General features: G+C 47.3%; 1 protein-coding gene across 9 annotated transcripts in view; it reads right to left on the bottom strand.

Annotated features, from left to right (window-relative positions):
• Window positions 1–3,022: 3,022 nt before the first annotated feature.
• Window positions 3,023–12,315, bottom strand: part of Nlgn3 (neuroligin 3) — a 28,130-nt gene continuing 18,837 nt past the window's right edge. For 3 of the 9 annotated variants that reach the window (XR_010061165.1, XR_010061166.1, XR_010061168.1), the window contains 3 exons: window positions 10,392–11,181; window positions 6,570–9,686; window positions 3,023–3,275 (listed from right to left, as the gene is read on the bottom strand). Coding sequence is in view for 3 of the 9 variants with exons in the window: in XM_006257054.5 (XP_006257116.1) it covers window positions 8,843–9,686; window positions 10,392–11,181 (1,634 nt within the window). In the remaining 6 variants the exon portion in view is untranslated. 9 annotated transcript variants of the gene reach the window in all.

Raw genomic sequence — 12,315 nt, 5'->3', positions numbered from 1 at the left:
GTCAGAAGGCTTGTATCATGGGCATGCTGAGAGTGACATGGGATGTGACAGACCCACCCACTTCACTGCCCCTCCCTGTCAGACATGACTGATCCCAGCACTGCAGTCACATTTCAGAGACTCTTACTCTTCTATTCCTCTGCCTAAAACCATTTTTTTTTGCTGTCTCTGAGTCTAATGGGTTTATTTTTGGTTTGATTTTTGTTTTAAGACATGCAGCCCCAGACTGGGCTTGAACTCAGGATTCTCCAGTCTTTACCGCCTGAGCTCTCTGATTACAAGTATGTGTCACCATACCCAGGTGGACCCTCCCTGATCTTAGGGACTCTAACACGAATGCCATGTGTCCTGTTCTTGTACTTTATTTTATGATTTTTTTAAATAAAAACAGTTGGGGCCCAATATCATCAGAATCAGCAGAACAATGTGTTATGTTTGCATAGTGCTTACACTTTACAAAGCACATCCACATACATTCTCATTTAAGTCTCATGACAGCCCTGTGAGGTAGGTGTTATCTTCTCTACAAATGAGCAAACAGACAGGTTAAGCAACTTGCCCAGGGTTAGACAACTGGGAGGAGGCAGAGGTGGAGGCAGAGGCGGAGGCAGAGGTGGATCTGAATGCAGGTTTTCTAATCCTCTTTCTAGTTTTTCCAACTCTATGCGCCTGCATTCTCGTCTGGAAACTCCTTCTTAGAGTCTGAAACCATGAGAACTCATCCAGAGAGCCCCCATTTCCAAAGAGTGTTTCAGTTTAGTGAAACCTTGTTTTGATTAAAAATGATCGGTGTGCATACAAAGGGGAAAATATGGGGTAAAACAGGCAATAATGTGCATTTATAACTGGTAACTAACAATTTTTTGTCAGCCTGGACAGGAGTCAGTGGATCATCAAATTATTTAATTTGGGGGCGGGTGGGGTAGCATTTTATCTCACTGTGTAACCCATGCTGACCTTGAACTCAAGATTTTCTTGCCTCAGTCTCCCAAGTTCTAGGTTTATAAGCAGCCATCATGATGATTCTGCCGATAATTTTATTTTTTTATTTTATTTTTTTTAAGATTTATGTATTTATCATATACAAGTACACTGTAGCTGTCTTCAGACACCAGAAGAGGGCATTGGATCCCATTACAGATGGTTGTGAGCTGTTATGTGGTTGCTGGGATTTGAACTCAGGTCCTCTGGAAGAGCAGTCAGTGCTCTTAACCACTGAGCCATCTCTCCAGTCCCGATAATTTTATTTTTTAATTAACATTTATTTATTTTTATTTTATGTGCATGACTGCTTGCTTGCATGCAGGTCTGCGGTGCACTTGCTATGCCATCAGATCCTGTGGAAGTAGAGTTACAGATTAGTGTGAACTGTCATGATGTGGGGACTGGACCTGGGTCTCTGGAGAAGCCAGTGCTCTTAGTTGCTGAGCCACCTCTCCAGTCCCTCCTCCCCCTTTAAAGATCGATTTTATTTTTATTTATGTGTGAGAGTCTGTGTATGTGGTTGTGAACCAGCTGGTATGGATGCTGAGAACTGAACTTGGGTTTTCTCTAAGTACTCACTCTGAGTCATCTCTCCACCTCTGCCCAGTCAGGTAATTAATGACTTGGATGAGGTATTGATGGCACACTGTTCACATTGTAAGAGATAAGGGATGTACCTCAGAGGTAGGGCCCTTGCCTGGCATTCGAGGTTCAATCCCCAGCAACACACACACACACACACACACACACACACACACACACACACACAGACATAGAAACAAACACAGACACACAGGCACACACACACACACACACAGAAACAAACACAGATACACAGACACACACACACACAGAAACAGACACACAGACACACAGACACAGACACACACACACACACACACACACACACACACACACACATACAGAAACAGACACAGATACACTATGCCATGCTGTCAGAAAGTTCCCAAAAGGCTGCCACGAAATGAAATATAAATCTTCAAAACCCAGTTCATCAAATCTAGATGCTTCAGCCCTTGGTAGGAGAGACATGACTTTCCATCCATCCATCGTTTTGCATGCTTCCAAGTGGTGGAGGTGACTGTGTGCTCATCTGTTTGGGGCATTAAGTCCCCAAATGCTAAGCAGTTCAGCACTACAAGGGGTGAGGATGAGGAAGGGGCCCTGCCTTCTGCTGTGCATAGTAGGCCCCTGTGAGGATTGTTCTGAGCTTGGACCTGGACATTATAAATGCCTTAGCAACCCAGAGCAAAGTGCAGAAACGAGAATGAGGCATGTGAGAGGGTGAGGAAAGCGCTGTGTAGCAGCTGGTTATCCCGGAGAAGGGAAGGACACAGTGTCAGTGTGCTGGTTCAGGGGTCAGATTGCAGAAGGGTTCACCTTGTTTTGCTTCGGAAGCAGGCCTCAGTTAAGAGAAGGTGGGGAATAAGGGAAACAGACTTGGACTCCCCTACATGACTTGAGAACCCTTTGAGAAGATCCAGTCTGCAATGGCCTTGAGAGATTGTTCTGAAGCAGGGAAAGATCACTCGCCTGCCCAGACTATCGAGGCCATATCTCTGAAAGCATGATTTGGAATTTCAAGTAAAGAGGACAGAGATGAAAACTAGCCGTAGCCCTCACAGCAGGCACCTCTTAGCCAGTCGTTATCTCTGCCTCCAATCTCCCTGTCTCTGGCCTACCCTGCTCCTCTGCTCCAGAAATATTTTCCTGAATAGTTTATCATGAGACTTTGCAGATCAAGTATCACGCGATCTCAGCGGGCCCAGAGGTTATCTGGTCAGTCCTTTAATCAGACATTTCACCACCCTTGCATCAGCCTCATGGAGTGCTTGTCCAGTCATGGCCTGGCTATCTCTGCTGATAGAGAACTGCTGCCCTTTGGGCAAGTGTGCCGTAATTGCAGGGTGCTACTTACATCAAAGTGCTCATGTTGGGATCTTAGGGCATTTGGGTTTTTTGTCTCCCCCTTTGAAACTATTGGTAATAAATTTCAAAAGACTCTAAGAGGCCGCAATCATCAGCTGAAACTTTTATTACATTTTTTTCTTTATGGAGGAAAGGAAAGGGCAGGGCTTCTGATGGAGCTCAGTGGGAATGGAGCTCACCTAGCACGCATAAGTCCTTCGGTTCCATTCCCAGCATCTGGACATGGGGGTGCACATCTGTGGTCGCAGTACTCAGGAGATGGAAGCAGGAGGGTCAGAAGTTGGAGTCATATCCTGCTACACAGTGAATTTGAGGCCAGCCCGGGCTCCACGAGACCCTGTCTAAAAAAGCAAAGAAAATGCAACTCACAAGAACAAATAAACAAATAAGTAAATGAAAGATTTATAAAAAAAAAAAAAGGAAAAAAGAGCAGCGTTTTAATGCTGAGTCCAAATCTGTTTTCTTACAACTTCCACCTGTCAGATCTTGGCGCATTTGGATGGAGTCAGTCACACATAACAAACCTACAGCTTCAAGCCAGCACTCGGGAAGCAGAGGCAGGTAGAGCCCTATGAGTTCAAGGCCAGCCTCAAAACATAGCAAGTTTGAGGCTGGCTGGGGCTACATAGTACACAAATAGTACATGAATACACAAAACCTACAGTTTTTCTCTTTAGCTATCCCATAATGATTTACCCACATTGGGTACATTTCTCCAGGCACACTCCAGTCCTTTCTCTGTTCCCACCACTGACTTCCAAGCATCCTTTGTTGTCCTCTCTGCTGCAGTCTAGAGCCTCTAACTGAACAGAGGATACGACATGTGGCCGATGAGTGCAAGACGGCACATGCAGGATGTTTCTCTCCTTTATTTTGAGGGATATACTCTTATGAACAACACCTCTCACACCTTACACTTGGCTGTTACATTTTGGACTCTAGAAAAGGGAATTTACAAGCTTTGGGTGAGTTGGTAAATCTGTCTAGTGAGTAAAGCAGAATCTTTTTGCATTCAAGCCCCCTATGTCTACCTTTACTCATTCTGAAATTTGTCTTGTTCCAAGAATGTTTTCTCTAATTCCAGGCAACTGTAGTCATGACCTTTTCTTTATGGACTTTCCCAGTCTCCCCATGAAAGGGGGTGAGGTGAATGGGGGGATCATCAGTTTTTTTCCTGACTCTGTATAGTGAAAAAGTATCTTTATTTTGTATTATGACTGATCCTCAAGGAGTCTTGTGTTTATTTGTGCCCCCCACCACACACACACAATAGTTTCACATTTGTTGATCTGTAACTGTGAGATTTGCCTTTTCTCATCCAAACAGGTAGTCCTGAGGCTGAAGAACACAGTCGTCCTATTTCCGGTGGGGTTTTAAAGACCACCAGCAGGTGTGCCGCAGATATGCTGGGTTAGATGTTACGGGGCAGACCATGATACAGAGCACATCTGAGCAACCAGAGGCTCCTTAAGGCTAGATTGCTTTCCTCTGGGCATGGTTCCCACCAGGGTGAGCATCTTCACCCCTGATACTTATATAAGCTAGTACAGGGGCAGCTCTACAGTCATGGTTACCATTCTTACATGGGGATTTTAAACAACTGACCCTTTACACACACGACAAATACAGATCCTAAGATAGCTGTGTCTAGCACCCTACTCCTATAGCCTATAAACACAAATGATTTATGCGACATGAATTTAGGGCCCCTGCTCAGCAGTGAGGCCCATCCAGACCATGAAACCACATGGGTCTATGATGACTGTCAATCACCTTGAAATCCTGTCTATCTTGCCCGCCGAGGCCTTTAAAAGGTGTGAGGACCAACTGAAGCTTCAAACTGATGGGTCTCTGCTTTGCTACGGCATCTTGAGTGTGTGAGAAGAAATGGTGTGTCTGAATCACCCCCACGAGACAGTCTCCTAATTTAGAGTCTCTTTATTATGAGAGGCCTCATTGGAAATATCTTAAAGTTGCAACTAAAAGTTAAACACAAAAATACAGACAAAATGGACCTAAGCAGTAGCGTCATCCAGGCCCTCAGAGGGTGAAGGCCATAGCACAGTCATTTCATTTGGCAGCTACTGTTGAGAGTTTTCAGGGTAGCCAGAGCACCTCCTGACCACACCTATGTCACTTCTTGGCTTTCTCCTAGTCTTGTTTCCACTTTGTCATCCTCAGAAGGATTGCAGCACACAGGCCATGAAAGAACACAGCTTGGTCTTTATTCAGAAGTCACATTTTGAAGATGGGCATAGCACACTTGTTACATAGTAGATATTTGGCAACCATTGGACGTTCCTAATCAGCTTCTGTCTATATTTAAAAAGAAAAGCAACCCAGGACCAGGCATGATGGTACACACCTTTAATCCCAGCACTCAGGCAGATCTCTATATGTTCAAGACCAGCTTGGTCTACATAGCAAGTTCCAGGACAGCCAGGACTACATAGAGAGACCCTGTCTCAAATAAACAAAACAAAACAAACATAAAAAGCAACCTGGGGGCTGGAGAGATAGCTCAGTGCTTAAGAGCACGTATTACTCTCGCAGAGGACTTGAGTTCAGGTCCTAGCACACATGACCCATGGTTGATAGCTGCCTGTAACTACTGCTCCAGGGGATCTGATGTACACAGACATATACAGAAAATAAAATCTGGGCTGGAAAGCTGATTTAATACTTAAGAGCACTTGTTACTCTTGCAGAGAACCTGGGTTCGGTTTTCAGCACCCACACGGTAGCTTACAATTCTCCATAACTCCAGTTCCAGGGGATCCAGCTCCTTTTTCTGGCCTCCACGGGCATCAGACATACTCATGGTGCTTACATACATATATACAGGCAAAACACTCATACACATAAAATAAAATAAATACATCTAAAAAAATAAAAACAAAATCTTTTTAAAAAAGAAAATATTTTGCTGGACATGACAATGCACACCTTTAATTCCAGCACTCCAGAAACAGCAGGTAGATATCTGTGAATTCCAGGCTGGCTTGGTCTACACATCAAGTTTCAGGCCAGCCAGGGCTACCTAGCAAGACCCTATCTCAAAGAAACAAACAAAAAAAAACCAAACAAACAAACAAAAACCAACCAAACAAACAAAAAACAAACAAATCAAAATCCAACCAGCCAAACAATGCAACCCAACAGCAGAGCCTTTGACCTGGAGATGTCGCTGTTCTCCAGCTCTCCCTACTCGCTCACTGAAGCTAGAGTTGCTGATGCTTTGGGATGCCTAACCAGTGTGGGACTAGAGCAAGTCCATGACAACGACAGGATCATAAACGATTGGGTCAAATTCTAGGTTTCTTTTTTGTTACTTATTTTCGTTTTCTCATGATGGGGTCTTGGGGCTGGAATGATGGCTTAGGGTATTAGCACCTTCTCTTCTAGAGAACCTGAGTTAGGTTTCTAGCACCCACATTGCAACTCCAGTTCCAGGTCATTGTGTACCCTCTTCTGACCTCCAGGGCACCTGGATACATATGGTAAACGCGCTCGAGAGCACACACACACACACACACACACACACACACACACACACAGAGAGAGAGAGAGAGAGAGAGAGAGAGAGAGAGAAATATTCAATATTCTCAGGTAGCCCAGGCTTGCCTCAAACTCACCATGTAGCCAAGGATAGTCCTGAACTCTTGGTCCTCCCTTTCCTGTTCTTCCATCATCCAGGTGTAAGCAGGTTGGACTATATGCCACTGGGGTGACTTCTCTCTTAACAGTCACTCTGTGATTACTTCCCAGGTCCTCCCTGACATTTTTGTTACTATATGCTAGTATCGTTGTTCAGAATTTATAGAGGATAAAACAAAGAGAGGGGAGAGGGCCCAAAGCTATTCTTCAATCCTGAAATCACTGAACATGCACTTTCTCTCCCAGTCCCTCTGGTAACTGTTCCTGTGTTGGGTCAGCCATTTACTGTTCTGGTTTCAGGCAACACATTCATGTATGAGTTCTGGGTTTGATCTTTGTATACAGTACCTTGCACTGGTCCCCTTCGCACATCATCCTTCCTTGTGATGGCTCATCGCCTTCATTTTGAAGAATTCTATTCCTGGCTTCTGAGTATCAGCAACCCTGCCCAACTGTCACACTCGATGAGCTGGTTTCAACTGCAGCCTTTCAGTCACAGAGGACAGTAGGAAACCCCACAGTGCTAACCCTATGGGGCCCCACCTTGAATCCATCCCCCAGAGTTGTTAGGGAGTCACTCAATGACAGTCCCCCAAAGACATTGATCTCCAATGACTTATGCTATTCCAATTCACAGAAAAGGAAACCTACATCCCTTGAGGGAAGAATGGCCCTCCTGTAAGTCAATGGAGACAGAGGAGGCCACAAGCTGATGCCACGTGTACTGCATTTCCACAGGAGAAAAGCATTTCAGCAGGTCAGAGGTCAAGCCTCCTCCTAGCCACCAGTCCAAGATGAGGGCAAGGTGATGACCACAGTAGTGGTGGCATTGGAGGAGGTGGTGGCAGCAGTGGTGGTGGCTTGGTGGCAGAGGAAAGAAGTATTGTTTTTGCTGTTTCATTAGGAGGCCCGAGGCGATGAGAGGTTTCTGCTGCAGGAACGCAAAGCGCCGGGAGGCAGGAGGATGGTACAGCAAGGTGATTAGGATCAGAGAGGCTTTGTGCAGAGGGCCCAGGACAAGTAGAGCAGAGCCCAGACTTGTAGGTGCTACAAGGCAGGAGGCCACAGGCTGCTGGAGCATTGAGCTTCCAGCCTGAGCAGGCCCCTGGCTCCAGGGGCTGTTGGGGCAAGCCTGTGCAAGGGAGGCAGGTTGGGAGTGCTAACTGGATTTTTTATTTTTATATCAAGACACTGTGTTTAAAATTTTTACAAAGGACAAACTCCATGGGTTTCTGTTAGTGTTTTAAGAACTTTTCTTAAAAAAAAAAAAGCCAACAACAACCGAAAAAACAAAAACAAAAACAAAAACAAAAACAAAAAAAAAAACCACTGCTGTTTTGAAAGAGAAATGACAGACACAAAGAGACTGTAAAGAAAATGGGGCAAATTTCTGATATCATGTCCCCAAGGGTAGAGGCAGAACCCAGATTATATACCCAGGGGCCCAATAAGGTCAGGGCCTCCACAGTACTTAGTTTACCAAACCTAGGCTCCTCCAGTCAGGCTGATGCTGCTGGCCTTTGAAGAAATAGGCCATCCTGTAGGCTCTGCAGTCCTCTATGGGAGGCCCAAGAGCCAGCTGGTGCTCTGTCCTTGATGGCCCTCCAGCCCTGTCCATTGCTAGCCTCTTCCTCCTCTCACCCCATAGTCTTGTGCCAATCTGTTACTGTCTTGGAGAGTCCTTCTCCTTGGTCTGATTGTATGGACATTGGGAATCCCAGAACCAGAGAGTCCTGATCTTGGAACCCTCCCTTCCAGAGCCTCTTAGCATTCAATGGGCTGGAAAAGCATTGGTTCCAATTTTTTAAAAAAATCAACAAAAACAAGACCCAGAGAAAAGACCAAGTCTGGGGGAGGAAGAGCTATCCTGCTCTTTAAAGCTCCCGAGTCTGCAGTTGGTAGACGGTGCAGTTCCGAGAAGGCAAGCACCAAGGGGGTGTCCGGCTGTGGCTTCCAGGGCCCCAGGAGTGTCTGTGGTCGGGCTCAAGGAGCTGGCTCCAGCTGCTATTTCATGGGCCCTTGGTTCCAAGGACTCATATGTGTCCCCATTTGAAGGGCCTATTCAGGTTCTCTTCTGGATTTGTGTTTTTTTGTACATGCGGGTGCATGTCCACATCTGTCTGTGTTTGTGCAGATGGGTCTGCTGTAGGGTGTGGGTGCGTGCGTGTACATATATGTGTATGTGTGTGCATGTGTGTTTGTGGATCTGGGAGGGAGGGATCTGGGAGATGGGTTGTGCTCTGGGATAGAGCTATACACGGGTAGTGGAGTGTGAGTGGGGCAGCCCGGTGCTGTTGAATCCGGCGGCAAAGGTGTTATAGGGGTGCAAGGTCTGCAACCCAACCAGGGAATTGGGAATCATAGTGATGGTGTTGGGAGTCATGAGTGGGATGTCATCGGGGGAGCGCCGCAGGGTCAGGGTGTAGTCGGGCAATGCTGTGAGGCGCAGTGTGTCGTGTGGGGGGCCGGCCTCACACTCATGGTGAGTGGGACCCAACTGTAATGCTGCCAGCTCCTCCTCTGGAGCAGTTCCCAATTCTGGGGCACCAGTTCCCCTTTGGGGGCTAGGCTGCCTCAGGGGCTCCTGGCGCCGTTTGTCCTTACGGTAATAGAGAGCAGCAAAGGCCAACACATTGAGAAACAGGAGAGAGGCCCCAACAGCGATGGTGACACTTAATTCAGTGGAGTAGTCTCGAGGGTTCTCGACCAGGAGTGGCCCTGCATCCTGGTCCCCATTCCAGGACCCAGGAGCATTCTCATTGCTGTAGGCAGGTGAGATGGCTGGCCTCTTGGTGCTCCAGGTCTTGCCGTTGGGCCTACGGGTGATGTGGGAGCTATGGGTGGTGTCCGGCGGCGGCACTTTCGTGGTCGTGGATGTATAGTGGAACATGTCATGCAGGTTGTACAGATGGGGTACCAGGTGCTTCCAAAAGGCTACCTTTGTGGCTCGGTAATGATCACGAACCCTTGGTTTCAGCCCGATGTGAAGGTAGAGCTGGTCCCGGGGATTGTATTTGGACCAGGCTACTTCCTCAAAGCGGTTGGCCTTGGTGTGAATGAACTTGGTATCCTGGGGTACCGGCTTGTTGGGATCCCTGAAATACCACATTGAAATCTGGAGTCACCATGCTACCTAGAGAAAGAAAATGCCCAGCCTCCTTCTTACTCCCCCAGTCTAAAATCCCCCATGATGTTCATGTTTTTCAGGGTCCTATCACCTTCCCCAACCCCTCCTCCCCAGTGCTGAACTCCTAGTTCCTGAGGTGGGCAGCATGAAAACATCTCATTCTTCCCTGAGCTCATCCCTGCTGTCAGGCTACGCAGATGCTCTGTCTCCTCACATGTTGTGAGGATCTATCAGTCCTCCGAGTTGCCCAGTTTTATCAAGAGCCCTTGGAAGACTTTCCACATGCACATTCCTCCCCCTGCATACTACCTTCAACCAGCTAACCCTGAATCCCACAATTCTGCCAGTAACACCTCCCTACTCAGTCCTGATGCTAAGAGAGTTCTGAACTCCAACAGAATTAGTTTGTGGCTCTGATTACCAGGCTGGGGGGGTGGTGCAGGGGGGGGGGGCGTGTACTAAGCAAGAGTTCTACTAACCTCCGATTAAAAACAACTTGAAGGAAGGGGGTGGGGTGGTGAAGCACAGAATCATGACAAGAAGACTTAAAGGTGTTAACAGGCAAGCTTTAGGAAAATGCACAGAGAGGAAGCTAATAGAAGAGGCTAGATAGAAGAGCAAAGGTAAGAGCATGCTGGGGTCCCAGAGAAGAAGACACCCATTTTCTCCTTACCCGGTCTTGGCAAAGTTGGTCCAATAGGTCATAACAACAGCACTGAGCATAACATCATTCTTGGAGAAGTTGCAGGGGAAAAGGTCAGTGGGACCTACCATAGGGACACCAAAAACATAGGGTACTTCATCCCCGTGTGCTGCATCTGACCATGCAGGCTTCATGAGGCTCTGGCAGTGATGGTAGAAGGCGTAGAAGTAAGTGGGTGAGCCATAGCGGGCATGCAGATCAGCTGTCACCACCGAAGGCTCCACCCACTGGTGGTCAGTGAAGAGTGCCACCAGTGTTTTACGGCGGGTCTCAGGGTTGTCTCGGTCTGCCCAGTCTGTATACATGAACTTGATAGTCTCCCGCAGGGTGTCCTTACCCTCGGGATAGCCATATAGATTGTCCACAAAATTGGAGACAGAGTAGTCAAAGTCAGTGCCAGAGACACCATCCTCGGGGTCCACCACCCCTTCCACAAACTTGAGACCCTCACCCTGGTTGACGCCTAGCATGATATCATAGTTGAGGAACTCTCCCTGTTCCATAAGGATCTCAGGGTCATCAGGAATGACATCACCATCAATCACAGGGCCAAAAGCCACATGGTAGCGGGCTGGCTGAATGTCCTGTTCTACCAGCTCCTTGGCACTCTTTTGTCGAAGACAATCCACCATATCCACAGTGTCCAGGACGTTACAGCCCACTTTGTCTGCGAGCAAGCTGGTGTACTTCACTGGTTGGTAGTTCACAGCCCAGCTAGATAGCGCTGAGCCACTTTGGATGATGGCCCTCTGGAAAAGCCCTACAGAATATAGGTGGCAGGGGGTCAGAGCTGTCATGTCACATATGGCTCTAAAACATTTTATCTTTTGTCACTGAGGCTACCCTGTGCTGTGAATTGGCTATGAAGGAAGAACTAGTCTTTTATCAGGAGCTATCAGGGCAGGATGTGGGGAAGGGAGGGAGGTTGCTGAGTCCCTTCTTTGATTGTTTCCCTGTCATGGCCACCCCACACACACACACATACATACACACACACACTGCTTTCCATTCCTGGTACAACTGTTGGTAACTTGGGGGTTAAGGGAAATGCCAGGGAGAATTAACCCCTTGGGTCCCAGCCATGGGCCTCCTTATGTTCCCTCATCTCTTTATCACTCCTTGTCTCTTCCTCTTGCTTCCTGCCCAGCTGGGCCCAGTTCTGTGCCAACGCACCACCAGGGAGCTGGCGCTTACACCACAAAGGGGTCTTTTTCATGAGAGATGAGAAATGCCAGGAGGAAAGAGCCCCACATTCTGGGAGTTTAGGGATGAATCCCAAGAGCAAAGGCCCTGGGGTCTGAGAGTTTCCTGGCATGTGCCCTGGTAGTGTGGATTCTGCCTAGATCCTCGTGTGCTGATGATATGGACATATCACATTCAGATTCCCAGAGCTAGAGGGACCTCATTCCTTAACATCAAAAGAAGATTCTTTCACCTCTCTAAAGAAAGAACTATCTCTCCCTGGCTCTAGGGATGTATTTGGTTCTCAGATACAGGGGGCCAATGAGAAGATATTTTGTACGAGCACAGAGGGGGACTTACAGATTACTGCTTAAGAGAGAGCCATTTCCCAGATTATCCTCCAAGATACATTTAGATACATTTATTAGTGCTGGGGATGGAACCCAGAGCATCCTGCAGGGTAAGTGGGTGCTTTGTCACTGAGCCACACCTCTACCCAGAGGGAACAAATCTTTTAAGAAGCCAGGTCTCCAGAGTTATAGTCCCCCTTATGCTGCACAGCACAGTGCCATTCCAGGAAGGCCTTGTCCCAGTAAAGAGTCCCAGTCAGAAGAGGTACCAGGACTCTTTACAGGCACAGGCATCCTTATAGCCAGTCACCTCACCCTCCTCTAGAAGGAAAAAAGAGGGGGGATTCTTGTTCATTCTACTG

Source organism: Rattus norvegicus, chromosome X, assembly GCF_036323735.1.
Source record: "Rattus norvegicus strain BN/NHsdMcwi chromosome X, GRCr8, whole genome shotgun sequence".
NCBI lineage: Eukaryota > Metazoa > Chordata > Mammalia > Rodentia > Muridae > Rattus > Rattus norvegicus.
Note: the sequence above shows the minus strand (reverse complement) of the source record. Positions and strands in the feature narration are given on the sequence as shown.